General features: G+C 54.0%; 1 protein-coding gene across 1 annotated transcript in view; it reads right to left on the reverse strand.

The window, feature by feature from the left end:
• LOC121107137 (maestro heat-like repeat-containing protein family member 2B) overlaps positions 1–9804 on the reverse strand; it is a 10901-nt gene extending 1097 nt beyond the window's left edge. The window contains exons 1-28 of the mRNA XM_040649878.2: positions 9648–9804; positions 9227–9348; positions 8975–9097; positions 8678–8843; positions 8423–8521; positions 8115–8266; positions 7608–7751; positions 6986–7078; positions 6635–6704; positions 6406–6519; positions 6247–6320; positions 5820–5939; positions 5567–5674; positions 5220–5379; positions 5052–5092; positions 4735–4876; positions 4283–4335; positions 3849–3956; positions 3446–3565; positions 3125–3247; positions 2834–2989; positions 2490–2612; positions 2098–2177; positions 1543–1678; positions 1334–1426; positions 847–942; positions 551–674; positions 239–348 (exon numbers count right to left, since the gene is read on the reverse strand). Coding sequence (XP_040505812.1) covers positions 239–348; positions 551–674; positions 847–942; positions 1334–1426; positions 1543–1678; positions 2098–2177; positions 2490–2612; positions 2834–2989; positions 3125–3247; positions 3446–3565; positions 3849–3956; positions 4283–4335; positions 4735–4876; positions 5052–5092; positions 5220–5379; positions 5567–5674; positions 5820–5939; positions 6247–6320; positions 6406–6519; positions 6635–6704; positions 6986–7078; positions 7608–7751; positions 8115–8266; positions 8423–8521; positions 8678–8843; positions 8975–9097; positions 9227–9348; positions 9648–9789 — 3192 coding nt within the window. The 5' untranslated portion in view covers positions 9790–9804. The remainder of the gene's footprint in view (positions 1–238; positions 349–550; positions 675–846; positions 943–1333; positions 1427–1542; positions 1679–2097; positions 2178–2489; positions 2613–2833; positions 2990–3124; positions 3248–3445; positions 3566–3848; positions 3957–4282; positions 4336–4734; positions 4877–5051; positions 5093–5219; positions 5380–5566; positions 5675–5819; positions 5940–6246; positions 6321–6405; positions 6520–6634; positions 6705–6985; positions 7079–7607; positions 7752–8114; positions 8267–8422; positions 8522–8677; positions 8844–8974; positions 9098–9226; positions 9349–9647) is intronic.
• Between the last annotated feature and the right edge of the window lie 5843 nt (positions 9805–15647).

Consider the following 15647-nt stretch of genomic DNA (forward strand, 5'->3'; position numbering starts at 1 on the left):
CATGCAAAGCCTACCTCCCAGCAGCCACAGTCACACACACACACACACACGCACAAACACATGTCATGGAATCAGCTCCTTGTGCTGGGCATGTGAAGGCCAGACATAGCTCAGAGCCTCCTGCTACTTGCTGAGAAAAGTGATCTCAGGGTGACAGCTCATTCTGGAAATGGTGTGAGAGGCTGGGGGGAGCAGAGGGACGTGCAGAAGCTTACCACTCCTTTTTGGGTCCACTTACCCTTGCGATTTTGGACGAGTTCTGGAGCTGACAGGCAGTGCTGCAGTCATTCAGCCTCTCACACAGGCTCCTGATGTCTCCTGTCTCGATGGCTTTGTTGGTCACCTTGGCTGGAAAGAGCACAGGGAGAAAAGGGAAATCATGCTTCTGAAAATGCAACCACTTTCTACAGGGGATACACAGAGGACAGAGTGGGGACAAGAAGAGAGCTGCTCACAGTGCCTCTCCCTCCTGTAAACAGGGCCCAGCCCGTGGGGCTCTGGTAGTGCTGTGGAGGAGAGTGGAGTGCTGGCGCACATCCTCCCTACTCACCTTGGATTCGGAGAAGGGAGCTCAGACAGGTGACAGCCAACTGGCGGGAGGTGGGCATGGGGTCACACGTCAGAGGTGCCAGCAATCCCACCAAGGAGCCAAAGTGCTTGCAGGCATCTCCTCTCTGCAGGGGTGAGAGGCAGGATAAAAGCTGTAGGCAGCCCCAGCTCTCCCTAGCTTCTCCCATCTGTGCCTTCCCCACGCAGTGAGTGACAGCATGCACAGCTGGGAGGAGCTCGCCTTCCAGCTCAGAAGCGTTGGGGAGGGAGCAAGGACATGCGGGGCTCTTTACTCACTCCACGCTCTTCACAAGCAGCCAGCAGCTGGGAGCAGGTCTGCAGGGCCCTCTTGCGCTCCCACATGTTGTCTGATGTCATAGATCTCTGCAGGACCTGGGGTAGATCATCTGTCTCACTGAGGACATCTCTTCTTTCCCTTCCTGCTATGCCTCTCTCTGTCCCTCCTCTCCTGGCACTTTCCCTCAGGGCCTGCCCTGTGGCTCCACGCGGCCCCCTGCCTCACTGAGCACTGGCACTGCTGCCCCCGCTCTCTGAAGACACTCCTGCCTCCTAACCCAGGAGCTTTTCCTTGTCTGTGGCCTGCCTGAGGCTGGCTCCTGCCTTTCCCCCTGCAGGGCCCATTGCTCTGCCCATTTCTGAGCTCACAGTGAGCTGGCATGTCAGCAGGAGATTTCTCCCCCACTTATCTTCCCCTCAGTCCCCGGATCTCTGTCCCTGCTATCAACAGGCACCATGCTTTCTCCCTTGCCGCACACGTACTCACATGGACTATGTTCTGGAAGAAGCCACGGTTGGACTCTGTCTCAAGCAGGACCATCATGAGCCTGGCCAGAGCTTTCAACGATGTTTGCAGAAGCTGAAAGCAGAAGAAGGGATTGAGGTGTGGCATCTCGGCTGCTGCGAGAGCATAGGGTGTGAGTGCTGAGGTAGGTTTCAGACTGAGAGGTGGCCAGGAAAGATATGGCAGGTTACCTGCAGGTACTGAGCTGCTTGCTGTGACTTCCTGATCTTCAGCATCATCCCTGCTGAAGGATGTGTCACAATGTTCTTGCAGCACAGAACCAACATTTCAGAAATGTGCTTGTTTTCTAAAGATGGCTTCAGCTTGCTGACAGGAGGGAAAAAAAGGAACACAAAGCAGAAAGAGCTTTTACTATTGCTCTCCAGACTGGTTCAGGCAACATCTCAGTTTCTCCTAATGGACAGCTGCAAAGCCAACACCCCTGCAGCCTGTGCTGCTGAGCCCTGCCTTTAGTTCCAGCAGCGCCCGCCTCCTCCCCGGCAGCAGTGAACCACCTCCTGCTCTGAAGGGAAGGAGACACCAGGTCTCCCTTCTCTTCCCTGCCAGGGGACAGGAGCACCAGGGCCTTTCTTCCTGCCCAGAACCTCAGCTTTGCTGGGCACAACAGCCCAGCCGACTCTCCTGTAGATGCAGCTCCTCGCCCCCTGCCCCCTCCAGGCTTTCGGGAGCTACCCAAATGGAGGACCACCATCCTGCCTTGCAACCCCAGAGGCTCCCACCCTTACCTCAACTGCTCCAGGGCCAGAACCACCTTGAGGGGCACTGGGGAGACAGGGGTGCCCAAGTAATACCTCTTCAGCAAGTCCTGTAAGTCCCAGAGAGACACTGTCAAAGTGGGCAAGGGGCACATGAGAGTTCTCCCACCCAGCCCAGAGACAGACACAACTGCCACACAGTGGCCCCATCACTCCCATGTTTCCCACAGAAGCACTGCAGGATGCAGCAGCTCCACAGCTGGTGGACTTCGCCTGCTGCCCAGCCACTGCCTGCCAGCACACAAGGTCCCCACCAGCTGGAGTTGTGGCTGAGGGAGACCTGTATGGCTCTGGGGAAGCGAGCCAAGGAAGTGGCACAGCCCAGAACTCTGCCGAAGACAGCACTGGCTCTATGCACTCACCATAAGGATCTCCAGCAGCTTGCCCTTCAAGGAGAGGTTAAAGCAGGCAGAGTCACCCACAGCTTGGAAGGCAGAGCTCAAGTCAGTGATGCTCTGCACCAGCGCAAGCTTGTTCTGCAAGTCCTGAGGCCCAAGAGAGAAGAACATTCTTTGAACTGCGGGAAGGGCTGAGGGCTGCAAGGGGAACACGTGGGGGCAACGCTAAGGGAAGGGCTTGGATCTTCATCTGGGCACAAACCATTCCCCAAGGGACCTTTGGAAAGAGAAGGCCCATCTCAGCATCCCCCCACATGGAGGGGCTGCAGCTGGATGTTCTGACACCCTGGCAAACCCCAAGCTCTCACCCAGCAGCTGCAGCTGTAGAGCAGCAGGATGTTGCCCACAATGTCTCCCTCTAGGTGGGCGAGCAGCTGTTCCTTGGAGGCTCGCAGTGCCAAGCTGCCATGGGCGAGGATGAGAGCGCTGCGTGTGGCCTGAGCTCTTCTGCTGTCCAGCTCCATCTGTGTGGGGGGAAATGCCTTGAGATACTTGCTCAATGGTCCCCGGTGCCCCATGATGCACCTGGGCTCCCAAGGCAGGAGCTGCCGTGAAAATAAGGGGGAAGAAAGCCAAGATGGAAACCCGTAACGCTTCACCTTCTTGTGTCTGGAGATCTTCGCATTCTGGCCTTTGCACAGCCTGGATGCAAACATGGTGAGTGTGTCCAGGACTGTGTGGAAGTTGCTCTCAGCAGCATGGCTGAGAAGAGAGATCATTCCCTGCACAAAAGAACAAGGGGCAGTTGGTGCAGGCCTGAATCTACTGGCACGGCCAGCCACAGGGGCCAGTCTGCTCCTTGCCTGAGGTAAATGGCAGCAGTGAGGAGATCGAAAGGCCTGTAGCATGGCCAGGAGAAGCCTTCTGCCCCACAGACAGACCGGGGACGCTGGCCAAAGTTCGTTGGGAGGAGAGCTCACCTGAGCCTCAGATGGCTCCTCTGCGTTTGCTTCCTCCAGGTGTTGCAGGAGCTTCTCTTGGATGTGGAGGACTTCCTTACAAGCTCCCAGCACTGTCCCCAGAGCCTTGTACAGGAAAGACTGCATGGGAAGGGAAAGAAGAAGGTGAGATGTGGCAGCAGCCTGACCTGCTGTGAGAGGGCCAGGTGGGAAGGACCTATTCTCCCTGGGAGATGTTGAGAGCAGCTGCAGGGCGGAGCTTTAGCCAGCTCCCGGGCAGTTTGCAGGGAAAGGCACTCTGGGGGGCAGGGGCCAGGGAAGGGAAGCAGAGTAAGCAGCCGCTGTGGGCAGAGCACTGCCTGCATCCCCAGGCCCAGTTGGGCACCTGCAGCTTCACCACTGGGTAGAGCCAGGGGAAACCCACCTTTTCTCCAGAGCCGCTGGGAGAGCTGCTCAACCACCGGCTCAACTCGCAGCTCAGGGCCTCGGTCCAGGCCTCATCCTCCACGGTCTCCAGCGATGCCCTCAGGAACTGTTGGAGAACAGGAGAAGCCAATGATCCCTTGCCCTTTGCCTCTTCCCGCATTCCCAAGTTGCTGCAGCCTTCTGGGGAGAGCTGCCTGGAAGAACGGTCCCTCTCCCAAATCCCACCAGCATTCCCTCCATTTAAGCCACCTGCCACTCTCCACCTAAGACCCCTCTTGGGCATGGGACAGAGAAGCAGCGCTGCAAAGGTGTGCGGCTGCTCCACAGCAGTATTTGAGAGGCTGTTCCTGTCCTGTGGTGGCTCGTATAGGAGCAGGGCTCCTTGAGGCAGGCAAGCACTTCTTTGCACCATGCCTCCCAGCAGTGCTGTACCTTTAGCAGATGGTGCTCCCACTCTGCAAAGTCCAGGACGCTCTCATCTTTCCCTGCACCACAACAGGAAGCAAAAGACACTTGCTTGGGATCAAGACACAGAGGAAGAGCTGCTGTAAACCTGGCTTGGCCTGGGCACTCAACATTGCCAAGCTGGAACCTGCACCCCCTTCACAATGACCTGTCCCTCCCGACAAACACTGTTCCAGCAGGAACACAGAACTGCCCCAAGACTGCTATCTGAGGGGATGTGAAGGCCCCATCCGTGTCCTGGAATGGGCAAATCCCTGGGGGGAAAGGTCCCCGGGTGTCAGTGCTGTCTCCCTGGAATGGGAACAGCAGCAGAGCAAGCACTGGGCTGCAGGCAACACTTCCCCTCTGCCACACTGCAGAGATGCATTTTCACCCCCCCCTTCCCTGCCTCTGCCCTTCCCTCCTCACCAGCACTTTACCTTCAAGGTACTGCAGCAGCAGGGGGATCTCAGCAGCCCATATGGCCCCCACAGCTCCGTGGATCCTGCTGTGGAGGTTTTGCATAAGCAGCAAGGCAGCAGCTTGGAGTTCGCTGCCTGCAAAAGGGCTCCCTGCCACCACCTGAGTGAGAGCAAAGAGAAGCAGGGTCACTTCTGCAGCAAGAGCAGCAGCTTCTCCCAGGACGGAAGCAGCTTGGCTCTGCCCTGGCAGGCAAGGAGCAGCCAACAGCTGTGCTCATGTCCACGCTGCTTCCTCTCTGGGGCTTATGGCACCACCCTCTGGAGCATCTACTCACCAACAGGCGTGCCAGCAGTGTCTGGGGAGTCAGCATTGGGCCTGAGAGGAGAAAGAAGTGCTGAGTAAGACTGCAAGACGCTCTGTGCCCTGCCACACATACCTCCACTGCCCCTTCTGGGTGCTAACACAGGTCAGCAGAGATCACTGGGGGAGTTTCTGCTCCTACCTTGAAATATGGAGCTGACAAAATGGGAATCCAGTTCTTCTATCTGCTGCTCTGTCAGATCCTCTCTCTGCGCCAGGGCTTGGATGCAATGGGAGACTGGGATCAGCATGCCCGTGTACTGGGCTGGCACCACGTACAGCAGCAGCCGGGGCCACAGGAGCTGTAGAGAACGAGGCGGTTGAGCGTGTCAGCATTCCTGCCTCCGCACAGAGATGAAGAGGACTCTGAATTTCCCTGAGTCTTGTGTGCTTCAGAGCACACTGGAGAAGAGACCTGGGGTGTTGGAATGGGACGAGGAACATGTGATGCAAAGGCAAGGAACAGCAGCATGGCAGGGTGTGACTTACTTTGGACATCCCGCTCACAGAGACATCCAGTGATCCCAGGATGTCCATGCACAGCTCTTGGAGAGTTCCTTCTTCCTGGGCTTCCTGGGCAGAAAGGTCTCCGGCTGCCTGCACAACAGTGTTGTTGAAACGCCAGTTATGCTCAGTTCCTAGGAGCCTCTCAGGAGGATCAGGTGTGACCACACTGGTGCTTCTGTGCCACCCTGTGAGCAGCACAGGCCTTCCAAAGGAAGATGCTGCCCAGTGTCCTTACCCTTCTTCCCATGGTGCGGCTGAACTCACTGAAGATGTGCCCCACCACATCCCAGGCTGAGCAGCTCCGGGCGTTAGCACTGAGCATGTCCTTGATGAAATGCAGAATGGCCCTCCGCACCTGCCAGGGGTCAATTGTGGGTGTGATTTTTCTGGTCAGAAGGCAAAGGGAAGCCACCTGCTCATTGAGGCAGCCCTTTGGGCATGAGCAGAGACAACAAGAGCAGAGGAGAAGCCTTGGCTCCTGAGGTGAGGGCCAGGCCTCAGCACCAGACGGTACTCTTTCCATGCACAGCACAGAGACCTGCCCACTCCACTCTGCCTGCTCTCCCCACAGGAGCCAGCACCTCCCTGGTCACCCCAGCCCTGCCCATGTTGGCAGCAGCATCACCACCCCAACAGTCCTTTCCTTTCCCAAACCAGCTCACCCGGATCCTGAGGTCACTGCACAGACACTGCACAGCCTCTGCAACCTGGGGCAGCTTCTCTGTCATCACAGGATCTGCAAGAGATGCACAGAAGCATGCATGGAGGCACAGCCCAGATGGCAAAAGGGATCCCTGGAAGTCCCAACCTGTGGTACTGACCATCAGAGCGAGCCAGAGCACCGAGCAGACCCAGGGCTGCCACGCATCCAGCCTCCCTCTCACTACCCAGCTGCGACTGTAGAAACAGGACCGTTTCCTCTGGGCAGATCCGGGCTGCAGGGAGAAAATCCCACACTGTGTTAGCAAGAAACTCGCACCCATTCCGGAGGTTTGTGAGAGAGGTTTTGGCCAGGGCACCGCCAAGCATCACCAAAGCTCCTCTCCTTACCCTGCAGCAGGATGCAGTGGGTCAGCTCTACTTTGTCAGTCTCGCTGTGCTGCTTGGTTTCATCAGAGAGCTGTGGGAACAAGGTCCATTTGAGAAAATCACATCAGCACTGAGGACAGAAAAGAAACTGTGCTGCCAGCTCTCATCTGCCTTGGCACTCCCAGGTAAAGGACATGGAGACAAAACCCAGCCTGACCCACAGCATCCCGGGGGCACACACACGGCTCTGGAGCAGCCATAGGCATGCAGGAACTAAGGCTGAATGGCTGCCAGAGGCTCGGAGATTTGCAGTCCTCCTGAGACTTAGCCAAGACGGAAACTCTTGGGGGTGCAAGGATAGACTCCCCTTACCTGGTAGAACACAGCACTGGTGATGGCCAGAAACTTGTCCTTGGGGATAACACACTCAACTCCCTCCAAGGCCTCCAGGAAGATACTGAGGCTCTGCAAGAGACCAGGAGAGGAAGAAAGGGCTGAAGCCACATCTAGCCACTTGGGAGCAGAGAAACTGTTTCCCAATGTTTTTTTGCTGGGAGAAGCTCCCGCACAGGTGTTCTTGTTTGTCCCCCCCTCCCAGCAGCACCAGGAGAGTCTCTCTGCTTTCAACCGAGCCCTGTTTGAGCACTGTTTGCAGGCATTTCCCACCCAGCAGCCCTCTTCTCCCCCATCAGATGCAACTGGACGCGGTCCCCCTGGTTGTTAGCACAGAGCTCCTCAGGCACTCAGAGCCCCACAGTGGTGGTGGTGAAGCCTCCCATCCCCAGGAGATGGGCCCCGGTGACTCCTGGCCCCCTTCTGGCTCCCGTCCGGGTTGTTCCTTCCTTGACTGAAGAGCTCAGGAAGCCTCAGAACTCCCTTGCACACCTGTTCCTTCTTTCTCCAAGGGCTCCCCACCTCCTCCCTGCATGCCCCTGGCCCCTCTTGGCACTTGCATGGGCCCCACGTCCACGCTGAGCCCTGCACAACATCTTACCTTGGCCACCCTGAAGGTGTCTTGGACCTCCTGACACAGGTGCCCAAGCCAGAGGAGGTGCTCCCAGACTTGCTCTCGGTGCATCTCCTCTTGCAGGAGGACAGCCATCATGGCAGCCACAGCCCCGAGGATGGCCTTTTTGTCCTGGAGAGGGATGGCAGAGGCCCAGCATCAAAGACTGAAGGTCTGCCCTTCCTACAGAGAGGGCTTTCTCTTTCCCTTCCCACTCCCCATGCCCCCATGCCCAGTAGGAGATAGGCTTGCTCTGGAGGGCAATCAGGTTTTCCCCACACCTTCATCCCCAGATCTCCCTGCCACAATGCTGTGACATGTGGCTGCTTCCTGGCAGGGAGATCCAGCCCCAAGCACAGTGCCAGTTCAGGGCCCTTTGCAGAGCCAGCCCACTCCTTCTCATCACCCTCTGCTCTCAGCCCGCTGGGCACAGGCAGAGCTGCTGACATGGATGTCTGCACTGCCATTCTGGGCTGGAAATGCAGCATTGCTCACCTTTTCCTCCTTGCAGTCCTGCCAGTTCCTCACCACAGAGCAGAAGAGCTGGTGAAGATTCTCATAGATTTGCTCTTTCTCCATGGCAGGCCAGGGGCATTGCTTTCCAGAGGACAAGTGAAACTTGACTCCTTCTGACCATTGTTTCACAACTGCAAAAACAAAGCAGAACAAAGCAAATGAATAATTAATTTAAAAAAGAGAGAGACAGAGAGAGAGACAGAGAGTAAAGGGAGCCTGTGAGAGTCTGCAGCAGGGCGAGGAGCAGGGGCTGTCCTGAGCCCCCCTGCTCTGGGGCCAGCACTCACCAGCACAAGCAACATGCAGGGTCTGGCCACTCTTCACCTGGCCCACCACACTGCGTAGGCCGGCCAGCGTCTGCCACATGAAGGAGATGCACTGTGGAGCTGCAGAGGGAAAGGGGAAGGCTAGGGTCAGAGCCCTGGCAGCGAGGGAGGAGGGGCTGCAGCCCTGCATCCCCCAGCTCAACGCAGATCACGCGCAGAGGGGAGAGACCCCGTTCCCCTGTTGTCATAGACATCAGGAGGCTGAGGGCACTTTACCGTAGCAGCTGAACAGTTTGCTCAGGGTGATGAGCACAAACTCCTTGGACATCTCCCCTGTGGCCTTCAGGTGGCCCTGGAGCTCAGCCATCACCAAGCTGAAGTGTGTCCGGGCCAGAGCCACCAGGGCATTGCTGGCAGCCATCCTCACATTGCCTGTCACGCCCTGAAAAAGAGTGACTGGTGACATGCGGCACAGGAGACTGCCTGAGGCCTTTGGACGGGCTAAGCCACTGCCAGCAGAACACCAGCGCGGGCAGGCGGCTCCCTTTGCCGCCTTTGGGAGTGACCCCTCACCTGGGCTGCCGTCAGGTCCTGGGACACCTCAGCCAGCAGCCGGTTCACCACTCCGCACGGCGGGCGGCTGTCATCTTCCCACAGGACGTGTTCCAGGTCACAGTACGCCTGCGCTCGGTCACCCTGGGGACAGGGGTCAGTCACACTCACTTTGCCCACTGCCACCCATCGCTATGCGGATGTGCTGCCAGGGCCTGGCACCCGTGGGACTGTGGCACTGGGCCAAGGCAAGGTTGGATGTCCCCAGCTCACCTCCTGATCTTGCAGGCGCTGTAGCAGCAAAGTCACGGCACAGGTGGGGACAGGGCTTGCCGCCCTGCCTCTCTCCCTGCAACGCCTACATCTGGGCATGCAGCCCACACAGGCAAAGAGACCTGGAAGGAAAGAGCAGAGCAGCTGTCGCTGGTGTTGCTTGGAGCCAGGGCTGCGCATCCGTCCAGCTCTGGGAGGAATGCTCCTCTAGCCCCACAGCATGGGTTGGGCTATGCTGGCACATGTGTGGTTGGCGGGGAGAGGGGAGAGAGCCTTCCCCTTGCTGGGGTACTAGGGAACCATGGTGGGCAGCTGCACTTAGCAGAGCAAGGACAGTGCTAATGGCATGTCCTAAACAGACATTTGTGGCACGCATGTGCTCAGGTAATATCACGGTGTCGGAAAGATGGAAGAACCTTACCTCGAAGGGCTCTCAGCCGCTCCATCACAGCAGGATATCTCCAGATAGACACAATGCTCTCTCTGGGTCCTCTTCCTGCGCCTCTCACAAGAGACTGAGCCACCGCTCCCACCGCTGCCACAGGGGTGGAAGAGGCAGCCATTGTGACATCACGCTGAGGAGTGCCACCTCACAGAGAGTGACGTGCCCTGGCCTGGGGACCAGACAGCATGCAGGGCAACCTTGCAGGCCCCAAAACACAGCATGTTTTTGTGAGGCTCTCGGCTCAGGGGAGGATACATTCTGTGCCGAAGCAGGGAATCACCTCAGTGGGTGAGGGAGAGCTGTTTGAAAGGAACATCTGGTTCTCTCCCTAACCAACCTTCTGCTCAAAGCAGGAGGGCTCAGCACCACATCATCCCTGTCATGGCTTTGTCTAACTTGATCTAGAACACCCCAAAGGACAGAGATTGTATCATCTTTCTGGGAATGCCCTATCACTAGTGACTGAACTTCACCTGACATTAAAGCTGAAGCTGGCCTACCTTGTGGCTGCTTATGTACAGTGTATTATCTTTGGCTCTGTTCCCTTTCAATACATGTATGGAACTATTAAACTGTCCTCCTTAGCCTCTGTCACCAGACTGAAGAAGCCCAGTTCCCTCAACATCAAACAGGCCATGTATCTGTCATTCCAGATCATCTTCTGGGACTGGGTGCCTGAACTGGACACAGTAAACTAATTACAAATTCACTGGTACTGAAAAGGTAGATAAATTTTCTTTGGCTGACAAGCCATTATTCTTATAAGGTTGGCCATATGCAGCTTTTGTTGCTTATTCATTTGACTCGTAATCAATCTAGTCCAACTTGCCAGATATTTCCATAGTGAGATACAGAGCAAGGGTGAGTCTCTGAACTTGTTGCTCAGGCACAAGTTATAGTATCCTCTCCTGCAAATGATGATCAAATGTAACAGCCTTTATTTTTGTTTGTTCTTTAATGAACAAAATTAATTTCTATGAAATGAATCAGTGGTTTCCACCAGCAAATGCCAGTGAAAATATTTCCATATTTTTTCCAAGCAGAATTGCTGTAGGCAGTTTCTCTGTAGAGATTAAAAACTAGCAAAAAACTGTTGTTTCATCTTTCAACTGAATTTAATTAGATCTGATATTCATGGAACTAAAGAATAAAGAACACTTGTTAGACTGTTACACATACTGGAAATCTATAAAGAACTTCTATAATAACAACCAAGAGAATTCCCATCAAGGGAGATAAGCATGAAGATCTAATCTTCCTTAGAAGATAGTAAAAGACCATGTTACAAGAAAGAAAAAAAATGGAAGTTTGAAATCTGGGAAGAATCTAAATCAATAGGGAGTAAAAAAAATTAAGTGTAGTTAAAACTGCAAAGCTGAAGCTCAGTTTTATGTTTTATTAAACATTCTGGTTCATACTGAAGTCACATAATGTGATCTACACATAAAATTTGTAATAACAGACTCTTTAATCATAGATTAAAAGTTAGTGACAAATTTAAAATATGTACCAGATATGATGATGAACTCCTGATTTCCTGTAACAGGCTTATACTGTCCTAGGACAATTCTCCAAGGAGCCTTCAGCTTAGTCAGCATCTTGGATGTAGTGGTCAAAGCTGATGCTTTATCCAGGTGCCAGGAAATCACCCCTCTTCTATCCCAAAAGACAGTGAATGTCACTTTACCTTCTGAGGGCCACAGCTTGAACTTTTTTTGAAAGGGAATTCACATGTTGGCTGCCCGGAATGTGGCTTGTCTTTCATGTCACTGTTGGCACTGCTGCAATGCACCACCCACTACCTCACTACCTCACCCAATATCACAGTGGTCACATCCACTGCTTAGTCTCCACAAGCATTCAGCATCGATGAATGTCAGTGCTATTTTTTTTCACATAGATGTTGCGTGTAGTCTCCGTTCGCTCGTCCGGTGTTCGTCCTCTGTCCACATGTAGGGCTTACTGCTGGGCGAAACCGACCCTTTACCAGGTTGGGGCCAGATGCTCACCCAGACCCCAGGAGTAAGTGAGGCAAATGGCGTTTATTCACTACTAAACACAGCTTATATACATTTTACCTAGATAACCGTGCTGTCATGTCCCACTCTGATTAGTTCACACCAGATAACATTGTGCCTTATTTGGCCATTTCCACATTCTTTTATCATCCTTCTTCTTCTCCTGTTTTCTCTGCAACAAGGTCAGCACGATAGCACTGTCTCTCTATGTTTAGGGAGAGGCCTGTCCCGTACATCCCATGCCCCCGCAAGACGCCTACTACAACATCTCCCCCTCCCTAAGCTAAATACTACTTACACACACACCTAACCCGTACATCGCGAAGCAGCGCAAAACGCCTAATCCTAAATATATTTCAGCACACTATTCCTACTATTTTCTACTACAGTTCTTAAGCAATCATCAGAGCAACAGGGAATTCTTTTCCGTGCTCGGCCAAGCCTTGCCCCGTTACAGCACGAACGCAACAACCTAAACCCCTCTATAATTTTTCACGCAATCTATGATACTCAATGTGATAGTCAAAAGTCTTGTCCATCATTCGTTGAAGGCAGTTCTGCAAGCATCCTACAAAGCATGGAAGACAGATTAGAATACACACAAAGATTGCAAATCCTACTGCGAGAGCTTTAAGCAATTGCTTTAACCATGAACCCGTTCCCCCAAACAGTCCGTCCAGCCAGCTTCCAAAGGGATCACGCTCTTCTTTAATTTTCTGCATATGTTCTTGTGTCCATTGTAGTTGTTTGTGACACTCTGTAATCGCCATGGACACCATAAATATCAGCAACATCGGAAGTGTCAGCGTTGCAGGTGTAGTGCTCCTCTTGAATGCTTCTTGATCCCATCGTCTGTCCCTCAGTTGTTCTGGAGTTGGCTTCGGTTTGCCAACGAAGAATTTCTGTAGAAAACTCGCACCTAGACTCAGTTTTTGCAGATATGTTACTTATATCTGGTATTACTTTTCGCGATGGTACCCACAGAATTTTTCCCAGATTCATGATGTTTAACTGCCACATACCCGACGACTGATACCCTTTAGTAAGCCCTTCCTGTGATCAGGAGGCCCTGACTGGCCTCCCCCACAGGGGCACTGTGCTCTAACATGGCCATACTGGCCGTATCGGAAACACAGCCCTTGCTGCTGCAGCAATCTTTGCTGTCGCAGGCCAACAGCTACGACAGTAGCTGTGGCTAGCCCTTCATTAGTTAAATGAGCCACCTTGAGCTTATCTAAGACATACTGAATAACTTCTCCCTGGGTATTAAGCGTACTTGGGCCGGCTCGCAGCAATGCCTTAACATTGTCATGCGATTTCTGTTGCAGGCAGTCAATGATCACTGGCCCTTGGGCTGGTTCCAGGAGATCAGACCCCTCTGCAGCAGCTAAAAGCCTGTCTGCAAAGCTTTGAAAGGATTCATTCGCGCCCTGGGTAATATCTGTGCACGGAGCAGGTGGTTCGGCCTTATGCACAAGTTTATTAAACGCTTCCACCACTGCATCTGTGGCTGCTATTAGCTCCCCTGGCCTCAGTCTCGCTAGCTGGCCCTGGGGCAAAGCCACTCCCACAGCCTTCCCTGAAAGCCGCTGGATGCCGGTCCCATGCAGGGAGCAGCCCGGGCCGACCACTGCCGCCCCGGCACGGCCCCCCAACTCGGCCATCCAGTCTGTCTCCTATAACGTATATTGAACCAGCCTGAGCACCATACGCATTAAGTTTGTGATGTCACGGGGGAAGAGAGGCCCCAGTGCAGCCAAAGTTTGTAGTGCATTTAATGTCAGAGGCGATTTCAGGCCTCTTTTATCCATAAATTCCACCAGGCGCGTAACACCCCCGGGGTCAGGCGGCACCCATTCGGGACCACGATCACTCACAGTCACCCGGAATGCCTCTGGAACTATACCCTTCCCCAGAGCCTCCGATCTAATCCCATTCCAGTCCGTCATTTGATCCTTCCCCCTGCACTCAAAGCCAGTCCCTTCTTTCTCCTCTACACTGTCACTCCTGGGAGAGACCAGAGACGGTAGGCTCTGCCCCCTGTCCGCATTGGACGGACCTTTCGTCTGGTCCCTCCCCATGTGGGCACTAAGTTGATCCTGCCCGTGTAGATCACAGCTTCCTCCGCCCCCTTGAGTCAGGTAACACTGACGTAATTCTGATAAAGGATACAACGTTCCGCCTGAGGGGTTCGGATACGGGGGAGGGGGACGAGACAACGACCTTTCACTCTCTTGTTGTTTGTCTTCTTTTGAACTGAGCGCGGTCGGCTCAGCCGGCGCCATCTCGCCAACGGTCATTGGCGGCTCCGTCTCCTCTCGGCCCCTGCAAGAAACTGCTCCCGAACCCCCATCGGACCCGACCGGGTCCTGTGTCTCGCCTCCTCCGCTGAGACCCAAAAGGTATCGAGCCTCCACCAATACCTTTCCCTCAACTCTGGCCGCTTTCAACGCCCCCAGTATCAGACCCCAAGTTTTTAACTCCGCTGTTATCTGAGTGACCATTGCTCGTTGGGATAAGGCAGCGGTAATCGAATCCCAATTATTGTGGTCACAAATATCGTGGGGCGATGTTAATAGCCCCTCCCTCTCAAGCAACGAGAGGACCGCAGCTATCTCCTTCTGAGAAGGAGCATGCTTCCCGTGATAAATCTTACACGCGTGAACGATCACCTTTATGACGGTTTCCATGTCGCCTCCGATCCTCCTCCCAGTTGAGACCAGGATCCCAGGCTCTTCTCCGGCATGATCCCGGAGGCTATATTCGTCGCTCGTCTGCGACATCCACCGACAGAGGGGTGACTGCAGATTCCCTCTGTCCCCGGGCTCGGCCCCCGGCTTCCACCGCCCAGCAAGTGCTAACGCCCCGCGGTGGGCTCCTGCCCCGTCAAGCAGACAGCCGACTCGTTCCCCTAAGCATCACGTCGGGGGTCACCACTTGTTGCCTTTCGCAGGCAACCGTGATGTTCGTTGCTTAGGGGAGCCTGCGGCTTGGCCATATACCGAGGTGACACCAATATGATGATCGGTAAAATGGCCCCTATTCACTACTAAAACACAGCTTATATTACATTTTTACCTACAAAACCGTGCTGTCATGTCCCACTCTGATTGGTTCATACCAGACAACACCGTGCCCTATTTGGCCGTCTCCACATTCTTTTCTCATTCTTCTTCTTCTCCTGTTTTCTCTGCATCAAGGTCAGCACGATAGCGCTGTCTCTCTATGCTTAGGGAGAGGCCTGTCCCGTACATCCCGTGCCCCCGCAAGACGCTTACTACAACACTGGGTGATTTTCAAATGGAACATGTAGAGCTGCAATCTAAAGTCTGTTCTCTTTACTAAACAGTAAAAAAAATAAAATAAAATAAAATAAGTTTTGTTACTTATTATATTATCTGATGCATTTTGTGAGGGCTGCTCTGAAAGTAATGCCTCTCATTGTATGGTGTTGGCCCATGACGTCAGAGGCGGATGTTGGTGGTGTGGCAGTAGGGGCCGAACCTTCCCACCGGTATTCCATGACATTATTGCCGTGTGACAGATGGCAGCAGAGGGGCAGTCTGACACAATGGGTCTGACGTGGAAGTGCACGTGAAGCAGAGGTGTGTCACTGAACTCCTCCGTGTGGAAAAAATGTCACCCACTGACATTCATCGACGCACACGGAGCATTGAAGAAGACCAAGCAGTGGATGTGAGCACGGTGAGGCGGTAGGCAGTGGCAATAGCAACAGTAGGTCACCTCCGCTGGTGCAGATTGTTACAAGCACGGTACGCAGGCTCTTCTTCATCACTGGTGAAAAGGCATAGCTCATGGTGGGGACAGTTTTGTAGCTGAGAATGTGAAGAGGTTTCAAGAGGGGTTACAGCTTGACTGTGTGGAACCATTTCCAAAGTGAGTTGAAGCAGGATTTCTTTCCAAAAGTCTGGCAACCTGTATCTGGATGGCATAGATG

This window comes from Gallus gallus, chromosome 1 (assembly GCF_016699485.2).
Source record: "Gallus gallus isolate bGalGal1 chromosome 1, bGalGal1.mat.broiler.GRCg7b, whole genome shotgun sequence".
Classification (NCBI taxonomy): domain Eukaryota; kingdom Metazoa; phylum Chordata; class Aves; order Galliformes; family Phasianidae; genus Gallus; species Gallus gallus.